At 35.9% G+C, this 12357-nt stretch overlaps 1 protein-coding gene across 17 annotated transcripts in view; it reads left to right on the top strand.

Annotated features, from left to right (window-relative positions):
- SOX6 (SRY-box transcription factor 6) overlaps nucleotides 1-12357 on the top strand; it is a 459305-nt gene that overhangs the window by 165327 nt on the left and 281621 nt on the right. For 16 of the 17 annotated variants that reach the window (XM_030560472.1, XM_030560465.1, XM_030560471.1 and 13 more), the window contains one exon: nucleotides 11991-12234. In XM_030560472.1, coding sequence (XP_030416332.1) covers nucleotides 11995-12234 — 240 coding nt within the window. In that variant the 5' untranslated portion in view covers nucleotides 11991-11994. Of the gene's footprint in view, nucleotides 1-3287; nucleotides 3393-11990; nucleotides 12235-12357 lie in introns of all 17 variants that reach the window. The other variant, XM_030560475.1, reaches the window with a different exon arrangement.

The following is a 12357-nucleotide window of genomic DNA, read 5'->3' as shown; positions in this document are numbered from 1 at the left end:
CCTGGCAATGTTGTATTACATCATGGCCCAATATTGTGTTCTCCGTGCAGTTTAAATACAACAGGCCAGATCTTCAGCTGGTCTAAATCAGAAAAGCCCTATTGACTTCAATACAGCGACCTTGATTTATACTAGTTGATGATTTGGCCCATGATGTCATCGTGTCACAATTCTTTATCAGAATGTCACAGTACCTTAAATAAGTGCAGGGCTCTTTTTTATCCTATAGACCCCTGGAGAATGAGTGTCTCGTTCATGAATTTCAGTGTGGATGTCAACACTGCTACCGAAGCCAGTAAAATCCCATGTTTTATACAGAAAATGCCTTACTTTTAAATTGATGAGATAGTTCACAACAAATGTACAGGAGTAAATGAAACCATTAGATTTTGTCTTTAGAAGTAATCAGCAGCACATATTATATATTGTTCACCAGACTATGATAAATTATTACCGATATACACAAGCAGGAAACTGTTACAACATATAGCCTTGAGCAAAAATTGACAGTGCTGAGAAAACTAGGATTCTTCATTTTCAAATAGAGATCATATGGTGTATCCTAAAAACATAGGAAAAATCAGGTCAGAGATGAAAACCACAATAGAGAGCTATTTATTTCAGCTATTATGTACCACGTCACGCACTATAAAAGAACATTTCAGTGCTCAAGCTGCAGTCAGTTGTATAAGAACTAACTGAATTTCAAATGGTAATGGTAAGAGTTATTTTTAAAAATAATTTGAATTAGTGGAAATGTAATGTTATATATATTTCCCTTCTTGAACTGTCACCGAAGACAACTGCACTTCAAATCACTGAAGACAACTTCTATTTGGTGCTCTGGTGCAGGGGTTGTCTGGATTTGGGTTTCCTTTTTGTTCTAATACATCCCTATGCTTAGTAATGTTTATTTCAGTGCATTTTTTAAAATATTGTAATGGAACCTTTGGGGTTGGGGAACAATTGATAATTTTATCATTATTCACATTTCCCCTTAGGATTGCTTTTGCATTTTTCTTCTAGTAATTACAGATCAATCCTGCAAGGTGCTGTGTGCCTTCAACTCCTACTGAAGTCAGTGGAAATTGAGGGTTCTCAGTCCTTCGCAGGAGGTGTTCGGCAATTTGTAGGGTTGACCCTTAAGTATGGGGAAAGTACTATAGCTTCTTTTGCAGTTGATGCAATTAACAGCATTAGTGTGCCCTACACAGAAGCTGTACTCTAGTTGATCTCACTAAATTGAATGACTGAACAATTTAGGTTCTACCTGTGAGTCTACAGGATGCTAACATTAACATTCTGTGATGTTTTCCAATGCCTAACCCACACGTTCCAAAAAAATCCTTTTTAAAACGACATTCATGTTTACATTGGAGCACTAGTTTAAAAATAAATTAAAATAATTAAAAACAAAGACTTAATTATTTATTTTCTTAGTCGTACTAAATGTTTATTTAAAGTGTTAGAAATTGTAGCTTTAGTTTGTTCTATAATCCATGGAAATTTTTTTTTTTCGATCTAAAGGGCAGTTAAAACTACAATAAAGTAAATACTTTGTCAGGATAGAGGAAAAAATACCTAAAATCCAGTCCAAAAAATGAAGAAACTTTCAGTGAATTGAACTTCAAATCTTTCATGCCTTTTTAATGGCAGTTGGTCCCTTTGATTTACAGAAAACACAATTAGTTATTTATTTAACGTTTTACAGAAACTTTCAAACTGTTCAAACTTGTTCAACTGTTGCTTTCATCTGTTCATCTAAAATATAATTAGAAACTGGTCTTTTTATTGTCCACATACATCGAGGAGCCTGTCTGTTTGTGATCATTGAAGAATGCACTGCATATTTTTCTGCATAAGTGTTAGAGGGGTTTATCCCAGTATTCTTCTAGGCCAAATTGCCAATCAAGCAGTTACATTTTGCCATCTTAAAACTTCCCCTGAAGTTTCAGCTGCCCATCGTTATTCATAATCCACACCTAAAGCACTGCTGAGGCCTTCTACCCTTGGGGTAGTTGCTGTTCACTAGTGAATGAAGTGATTCCTGTATATGCTCTGTAAATACATTTTCAGATCCTGCAAGATGAACAGTTCTGTATGCATGTAGGGTATTGTACTGTTTAGGCATCAGTTCAGAACAAGGAAACTATCCACAACACTATCTTGTTACACACATGAGCTAGCTTTAGAAAAATAAGAGTTGTAACGAAAACAAACTCACCGAAGTCACAAAATCAAATCAAAGTCTGACATTTTAGACTTATTTCTTGTTGCTTATTGAAGTGTAAAATGCTCATTCATGAATTTATGTGCAAAGTGCTGTCGCTTTAAGAATGTAGTGGACTTGCTGTCCCCACATCTTCCTGCATAGCTCCTTGAGTATTCCTCAGGGTGCCGCACTGTCCTTTGAAAGTAATGCTGTATTATCAGATATCAGCTGCAGTGCTCACATGTGCAGGTGAACCTCTTAACTGTGGAGAGACATGCACCCATACAGTGAAGAGGAGGAACTTTCCATGTTGTATGATATGTACTATCTAAGTCTTAGGCTCAGCGGTTCAAATTAGGGGCTAGATTTTTTTCTTTAAGACATGTCCTTGCAATATTGTTGGGAGGGACAAGGGTGTAGAGATCCATCTGGAGCTCCTGGAGACTTTGGGCCTGAGACTGGCTGCAGGACTTGGGGGCAGCTCTGCTTGCTGATGTATATAGGAGCAGGACCATGCCCTTCTCTCCACGCCCTTTTGGGAGGCTAACACCAATTTCTGTGCTCGTCTGGAGCAGTGTTTGCGTCTTCTCTGTGCACAAGAGCTAGGCTTTGTCTGGCCCCCGTGCAGGAGTGCAAGGTGGGGAAAGGAGCTCTTTGTGTTCTCTCCTCCATTCTTGCAACTAGACAAAGCCTATTGCTGAAGATGGAGTGTCAGCTTTGCATTTCTTTGGTTCTTTTTTAGTTTTTGTGATTCCCCTAGCATTGCTGAAAACATGAGATTGCTTGTGTCAGAAGACTTAAAAAAAGATGGATTTACACACTAGATTGTAGTGTATCATATCAATATCTATTTAAGGGTGATGAATATTTATCAATACATCTGCAATTTATAAAATATGACTCATAACACTATGTAATGCAGATTTTCCAAGGCTCAGTTTTTAAAAATAAATCACATTTTATGAATAAATGCTAAGGAACTTTGTAATGTGTAAATCCTAAAAAGGCACTATTTTGTGTGACATAGCATGTCCATAGCTACAGTATCTTTAAAACTCAGTCTTTGATTTCACAGATCACCGTGGAACCATTCATGATGATGTCTCTTGTCAAAATGCAGATATCGCTGCTGGAGAAACATTCCAGATACTGAACACCCTCAAGCATTTGTGTGGAAAATGTTAGTTCATATGAACTAACCTACCATTCCAAAACCCTGTCCTTCAAATTCTTATAATTTTGAATGTCACTTATACCCATTGTAGATTAACGATCTATGGAATCAGTTGAAACTGAAAGTTGTTTTTTAGTTCTAAAAGCAATTTGCTTGTCGTTTGAATCAATGCATTCCAGGTTCCAGTCTGGAGTTCTTTTTTATGAGTTAGAGATAAACCCCTGGATATAGACGTTTACAATAACAGTAATGCAGCAGATGCACACTTATCTGTGGAGGCGCACCAGGGCACTAGTGTAATATTTTATATGTACATATGTGAGACACTGAGATGGTTCTTACCAGTATTTATGCTTTTTATATATTAATCCTTCTGCTGTTTTTCATTTTCACTTAATGCAAGACTTATAAATCTTATTGCTAAATAATAAGGATTGCACCATAGTATTTGGTATTAAAATAAACTTCCTTTTTTGAGTAGCCTTTTGAATTTACCCTTAAGAGAAATTTAGATTTGATATTTTTGTTTTTTTGTTTTGTTTTCTTCCTGGTAATTATGTTTGCACTTTGCTGATGTCTAGTTGTGCATTATTACAATGGAAGGTGACAATTTGATTGTCTTCAGTTGGAGAAACAAGTAATTTTATATTCACCAAGCTGTCAGGTAACACTACCTCACAGTACTAAGAGCTCCTGGCAATGTGGTTTGGCACCTATATTTAACTGCTTTGATGCTTGCATAACCTTTACTGAATCAGAAATACTTTGCCTGCTAGAAATGTTTTTTAGTCTTGTACTATAAGGTTTTCATTAAGAAGATTATCTGTTACAGAACTGCAGAAACATTGTTTCTTGTTATAGCCACGTAATAATTAGGTGGTTTAGTGCAAACTGACTACAGATGAGCCTGAAATTGAGACTTTGTTTCATTATCTGAAAGAAGATGAATTACAGAAGTGCGTATTTAGCTTGAAGTGAGTCTCAAAAGTATTGAGGGGAAAATCTGATTGTAGATAATGTGTATCACTCAATTCTGTGTTGAGTGGCACTGGGTCATGGAACATCAGCTTTTGTTTTTGCAACTCTGTGACTAACTTTACTATATTTTGTGGTATCCTGTGCAGCTACTGAAAATTGATTGTAGAATGAAAATATACAAAGACATTATATTTATACCACTATAGCATATCTATCCTATATGTTTCCAATATAGCATATACCCTGTAAAGTGTCAGAAGGATTTAATTAACAACCTGTTAGGATCTTCTGCATTACAGGTTGAAGAACTGAGTTGCAGATTTCAAATTATTAAAAAAGAACTTCAGTTTTCTTAGGGTTAAAAAGCTATTTCTGTTTTTATGTGAATTGTTGACTCAAAGTCTAAACATGTTGAAATAAATCCTCTAATTATTTTAGGCATCCTTATCAAACCATTTATGCAGTCTTTTAGATAAACAATTAAGCATTCCTTTCCATAAAACCCTGCGACTAATGCTTATTTATAGCAACCATTGTTTTTTTAATCTAATTGTTAATGGGGTACTTTATTAAAATATATGTTCTATTACTTGCTGCCTGAAGCAACAAATTCTAACAAGATGGATAAATTGCTGGTACACTCACTATTGTTCACATGTTGGAAGGTCGTTGGTAAAGATTGTTTTGAAGTCAGATTTTTTTTTGCAACAGTAGGAAATTGGATATCCAGAGACACATGTCACAGTCATAGGACTTTAAAGTCCTCACAGTCACCACAGAGAAGCTAATACTAACCAATTAAACAGAGGTGGTTGCGTGATGTAACATTATCAGGAGAAACAATTCATGAGTCAAGCATTCCAGGGCATATGAGCTCCAGTCCAAAGAACAGTCTTAAGCTGTATAAATAAGCGACAGCAATATGTCAGCTAAAATAAGCTGTAGAAAATATTAACTTTTGTGACTTGAGAAGAACACCTCTAGGGTACTAAGTCATTATCCTGTATTCCACTGCCCCTTCACTGCGTTAGTGTGAGTGGGGCTGCATATGTCAGTGAATAATACTAATACTGAATAAAGAAAGAGGAACATTGTCACCTACAGAATAGCTTGCATAGGATTTTCACCATTAAGTTGCAGGGGCTGTACGGTGTGGTTTTTTTAGTTCTTTAATGGTTTTGACCGTCAGTTAAAGAGACCAGAATCATTTTAAAGTCCAATATTTTACATAGAATCACAGGTTTAGAAGGGACCACAAGGGTCATCTGTCTTGGAATGTACCTGACTGCACTGTCAGTATAATTATCAACAATGGCAAAAGGTGAATGGCAGTCTTTTTTTTTTTAAATTGCTTTTGCATCATTCAACAAGCTGTGCAAATACTATATTTTACATTTGATGAGAATGAAGTAGAGATGAGACCAGATCTAATGCTCCTTAGTTTTGGAAAAGTGGATATGGAATCAAATTTTGTGATTCAGGCTATTTCTAGTAACGAGTAATTTGTCTGGTTTGTAAATAGAAAGGTGGGTATACCTGAATGTGTGTATTGTGGAGGCTGCATTTATATCACTTAGCTCGATGTTTATCTTAGCTGGAGTCTTGGTTGCTGCAGTTAATGTTGTTCACTGCCATTCCTTTAATCTATTTCTTTCCTCCTCTCTTATTCCCAATGCAATTCGTGGAATTACCTTTCTCATGAATCAATTTAACACTGTTAATCTTTAGGGTGCTTTACAAACATCTAGCTAATCCTCATAACCCCCTCTGAGGTAGGGATTGGGAAAACTGAGGAGACTGATTAATTGATTTTGCCCAAGGCCGCACTGGACCTCAATGGCAGAGCCAGGGTAGAATTCAGGAGTACTGGCTTTCAGTCCTATGCACAGCTCACACTCTCTTCTCATTCTCACACCGATGCTGATGTGTCATCAGTCTAACTCCATGTAGGTTTGTATGTAGGGACACATGTAGGAATGTGGGACTTCACGTGTAGTGATATTTTAGTAACTGCTCATTCCTGTTACTAATGCTCTTTGCAATCAGCTGTGGGACTTTATAATTTTAGGAAATAACTGTTTATTCTTACATGACAGACGGCTTACAACATTAGATAAACAATGAATTATGTTGCTGAGTTATGTCTACATAACTTTGTTTCTCAGGAGCAGAGCTGCAAAATGATTTGGCTATTGGCACAATATTTTCATTTTTCCTTAAGTCATATTTGAATGCTCCCATAACTAGACACTGGGATCCTTCCACAGCAAAGGCAAATAGTGATAATTTCCCTGTGTGTTTATAGTAGTCTGAGCCAGTTCCTCAGCTAGAATAATCGTTGAAGCTCCAGTAACTTCATTGGAGATCTGTCAGTTTACCCAGTTTAGGATCTGGCCTATAGTTGATATTGGTGGGATTGCACAGATATAAGAAGTGGTCAGCTGTTAAGGCATGATTCATGGATGCAGGCCTTGAGTTTAGGAGGAGGCCTAAGGACTCATGATTTGACTCTTAAGTTCCATGTAGGGCCTACCTCATAATGTGCTGGAGCCTGCCATGGGGAGGGAGAACAGGAGAGCAAGCAACCAGGAGCGGGCACAGTCATGGATGTGGGTGTCGATTGTAGCAGAGGGCCCTTGGGTAAGATTTGACAAGGATGGAAGAAACTTCCATTTCTGCTGCCCTGGTGGAGAGAGAGGACTTCACTCTCCAGGCTTAACTGAGTAACATCTTTCATGAACATCTTTCATGAAGTTCTTGTGAAAAGTTAGAAGGAAAAATGGTTCTTTTAATTTAATTTTTTTGAGGACTTCTGAAAAATGTTTCTTTTATAATTCATTTGTTTCATTCATTTGATTCATGAAAGCACTTAAGCATGTGTTTGACTGTAAGTAGGTGAGCAATCCAATTTGAAGTCATTTGGACTACTTGGATGCTTAAAGTTAAATGTGTGATTGAGTGCATTGATAAACTGGGGTTTTGGGGGAGGAAATAAGGATGGCCACCTTTAAGAAGAGGAGGCATGGCATTGGTCAAAAGCTTGCGTCTGTACTATTGGGATTATAGACTTAGCTTTATGAATGCTTTGATGGGGTGGGACAAACCAGCCTTAAGATTCCGTTGCAATCTATGGTCAGCCACAAGTGTCCCTTGTCACAATAGCTCATTGTTATCAGATGGTTTAGGTATTCTTAAATTGTGACTAGGCTCTCACATTATTGTTGTCTGTGAGTTAATGCTGTGTAATTTGGGTTTAAATATCCCCTGGCTAGGACCCAAAATTGATCCCTAATTTCCCCTGGAGCATTTCATCATTTGGTCCTTCTGTAAGTAATGGATGGACAGTTTTAGACATTACATGCCTTTGGTATTAGGCATGCCACCTAGTTATTTAAAGGAAGCAGCTTTAAATCATTTGAAGAACTTCAGGCCATAGAAAAGCCTTAGATGAAAAGTTTCTATAATCATTTGTAGTTTTGGGAACGGGTGACAAGCATTACCTTTAGGAAAAAGGAATATGTGATTGTTTGTATAGAATGACTGACTGCCAGGCTCCATTAGCGGACAGGCAAATTCTTCTCAGGGTAAAAGTTAAGGCTTATACATTTTGACATTAAATACGGGAGCGGCGCAGACCCACACTTGGGATTTTGGCTTTACAACATGGAAACCAAGGCTGGTTGAAATTGGCATCCCGATTTACCCAACTCTTCCCTTTCCTCAACTTCACTGAGGTTTGGCTAAATGGTTCCACTTTTGTCCATCTCAGTTTGAAAGTGAGATGTCTTGTTTTGGTTTTGTAAAACCCAAATCTGTGTTTGTTTAACCCAAATTAGGAAAGCTGAATAGGGGAATTGGACTTCAGATAATGATTCTAGATTCATACCTATCTTTCTCAAATCCTGTAGGTATATTGTTTGCCTTGCTGATAGTTGTGCTAACCAGTCAATTTTACCAGTGTGAGAATATATTTTTTTCTCTCTGATTATAATGTGTGCTGTGTAGTTGAATACACTGATATCATGTGAGTGTAATTTCCCCTTATTTTATCTCCACTGCACAGTATTATAAATAAACAGTTAAAAAAAATAAAGAAGAAAAGCACCAAACAAATCTGTTGCATCTCGTTTTAAGATTGTACCACTGTAGACACTTGTTCTAGTAAAGTAGAATTGGACCCACTTGATTGCATTTAAATTTTTATGCTTCAGCAGTTTGGCTAGGAGCACAGTAAAGAAAAACCCACGAGCGGGGATAGTTTAGAATAATAGAACTTGATTTTGTGTATTATAGCGGCACCATTTGCGCTGCTTTAGTTAGGGTTGTGTCAGCACTTCCATTATAAACCCCTGTTTTCAGGGGTTATAACTAGGGAGACATTTTTGAACAGAAATTAAAAAAAATCATTTGACTGATTTTAATTTATAACAGAGCAAAAATAAAATAAGGTAAAATGGAAATTAGCAAGATTGAGACACCTTTTACATGTCTAATTAATTTTTACTACTGAAATGATAACCCTTATTAAGGACTATGGTAAGTTAGTTTTGAATATTTTAAGTTTAAAATTGCAAAATTATTAATAGTTAAAAATAAACTACCCATAATATTTTTCAACATTTTATTTTAGCAGAACAGCTTGTTTTGTGGATTGATGGGACAATAACTAAGGATTAATCTGATGGGCTATTTCAGTGGGAGTATTTGATCATACTCCTTGGAAATTACGGGTTAAATTCAGCCTTTGGTTAGAGCCTGATCTCGCAGTCTTCCATGTGCAGAACTCCTACTGAGGTAAACGGAGTTGCCATGGATCGAGCTGGCAGGAATTGGCTCTTACACCTGAATATTCTTGTTTAATATAGTGCAGAAAAAGGTAAATTAAACTTGCAGGGAGGGGTTGGTGGCTATAGGTTGTAGGACTGTATCTGTGTTAGCATGTTTTAGAGGTGGCACATTCTCTCCCTTTCTATAAATAATTAACTTAAATTAAGTATAATATTTTTGTGTGTAAGTGTGTGTGTGTATATATATATATATATTTATATAATAACAGAATTTTTTTTTCTACTTTACTATATTACAAGTAGGTAGCTTAGTGAATGGTCACTTGAGGAATACCAAAAGCTATTTATGAAATAGAGGTGAAGCCTTTCTAGACTAATTATATTCAGCATGTAATTTCTAAACTTCACTCTGAATTTTGATTTTCAATAACATTCCAATTTGAAGATAATTTTCTATTTAATGTAATTGCAGGAAATAATTTATTGGCTGATTAAGACTGGGGGCCCAGCCTTCCTTAAGAAAACACTCCCTAACAAACCAGCCTTAAAGCCAACTCATAGCTTTGGACAGATTTAGCCTATTTTCACAGCTGCAGTTGTGTTTAATTAAGATTGTGCACTATTATTCATTTGGTGCAATTTGTACTTAAATTATTCTTAAGAGACATTTTCATTTCTGGTTTTGTCATGATTAATTTATAACTAAAAAAATAACCCTAGCTATTGCTATTGGAGGAAGCCAGTTCAGTTTATAACAAGGAATGGGTTTGTTAAGGAGTGAAGTCAATGCAGTTTGTGACTTTCACTTTAAATGCAAATTGTGACTTCAGTTTTAAATGCACAGTTTATAATTGTATGAAGCCATAGTAAATTTATTATGTTGTCATGCGAATGAGTAAATTAACATGATGATTGTAATCAGAAATATAGAACTAAATCTCTCAATATATCTTAACCTTTTCATTATTTTAGGTCACAGTAATTATGAACCAGGACCTCTTGAAATACCTGTCACACTAATAGTTTCTGAACTCTCCGCTTGTTATGTGCACCGTAAACATGTATTATTTAGTGGAGTATGAATGTTATATTCACTCAATTCTACTCATTGACAACTTTAATACTCTTAAAGGAAATGCAAACCTTTATCCCCTCCCCCACCACTGGTATCAAGTTGAGGCAGGATTATCATTATTTATAGAATGGTTATTCTAAATAGGTATCAGCATTTTAATATGTATCAAAGCACTTCAAAAGCTTGTAATACTTTTATTTAGAACTGTGCATAATTAGATTAGCTGTTCCTATATTAATTTTTTTCACTGTAGAATACTAAATCTGAGCGCCCTCATTAATTGTGAGAAATTTAGCATTAGCTGTTAAATCCTATGTGAAACATGGGCTGCTACATAAAAAGTACTGTTTAAATTGGAATTAACTTAATTATTTTTCTTTGCACTTGATATTTCCTTCACTGTAATATTCATGAAAGCATGTGACACATTTGTAAATTTAACTGTTAGTCTCAGATTTCCAGACCCTTTAATCAGTATTTATTTGTCTGTAGACAACAGTACTAGCGAGTTAATGATTTGCTAATTTGAAAAATGCTCATGTGGTTTCCTATGTTAACTGATTTGTGCATTTTTAAAGAAATGGTATGAAATCAATTATTGCTAAAGAGCAATTAAGGTGGAGATCTTATTCCTTAGTTCCAAAACAATTTCAATATTACAGATACTATAAAGTTACTGAAAACTGTAAAAAAAAAATAAAAAATCTAATATATTTTAGATGTCTGCTTTGACAGTTGTGGTTATTTACACTAGAAATTTTTAAAAAGTGGTTTAAAATTTTGAATTGAAATAATTTACATTTTAATTTAAGTAACATAAAACTGTTTGCATATAGAATGGCACTAAGAAGTTATTATTAGGAGAATGCCCTTTTAAATAAATATACTTATTTATTACAACTTGACACTCAGATTTAACTGAATTCTTTCAAATGCTTTGTATCTTCTATTCAATATCTAATAAAGATGGAAATACAATTAATTATTTCAGGCACTTAAGTCAAACTGGAGAAGATTGCCTCAAGACTAATCATACATTATCAGTCATTCGTTCAATAAGCCACTTACAGTTTTATAGCACCCTTCAAGTGAATATCTCAGAGCCCTTTCCAAAAGGTTAAAACTGGATGCAATTTAAACCAGTTCAGAGATGGTAAAGCTTTAAACAAACAAATCATAGTACTTCTTTGGAACAGCTAATGTTAGAAAGTCTCATCTGTGAAGAAAACAAATTCCACATGCAAGGGACAAAGTAAGCAATGCCTCCAATCATGCAAACCCTCATTCATATGAGTACTCCTTATTTACGCAAGTAATCCCATAGAAGTCAACTTAAGGCAGTAGGACTGTTCATGGGAGTAAAAGTTTAGTGGACTGGGCCCATTGACACATTTAACAGAATATACATGTACAGAATATACATGTACATCATTCTATTAAGGCGAGAGAAAATAATACCATCTTACAAGTGTGTGTAAATGGGATGACACAGGATAAGTCAATACAATGTTTCATTTGGAGCCCTTTATCACAAAACTGAAATGTTCTGGGCTTCTGAGGAACCTGTTAAATGACCAAAGATCTAGATCCTCTAAACCCTTAATCCTGCAAGCAGTCCTATTGATTACAGTGGGATGACTTAAATGAGAAAGGACTACTCATGTACATAAGGGTCTGCCTCCAATTTTCATGTTTTGATCTATAGCTTCATCCATGTACTCAATAGTAAAATCTTATGTCCTGCCCTCTTTTGTTGTTCTGCAGAAGAATGTCTTCCAAGCAGGCCACCTCTCCATTTGCCTGTGCAGCTGATGGAGAGGAAGCAATGACCCAGGATTTAGCATCACGAGACAAGGAAGAGGGCAACAATGATCATCACGTGGCCTCCCATCTGCCTCTACACACCCTAATGCACAGCAAACCTCACTCGGATGAGCTACCAACTCTGGTTACCACCATCCAACAAGACGCCGACTGGGACAGTGTTATCTCAGCCCAGCATAGAATGGTAAGTTTCCCATTTATATGCAGCTTTTTTAATTTAGTATTTCAGAAGATTCCTCACCTCTCATTTTGAAGGGCCTATTCTGTGCAACCCTTCATAGATGTGAAACTTTCTAATTGGTAAGAT

The sequence above is a fragment of the Gopherus evgoodei genome, chromosome 4 (assembly GCF_007399415.2).
Source record: "Gopherus evgoodei ecotype Sinaloan lineage chromosome 4, rGopEvg1_v1.p, whole genome shotgun sequence".
NCBI classification, from domain to species: domain Eukaryota; kingdom Metazoa; phylum Chordata; order Testudines; family Testudinidae; genus Gopherus; species Gopherus evgoodei.
This window is presented reverse-complemented; position numbering and strand designations above follow the sequence as displayed.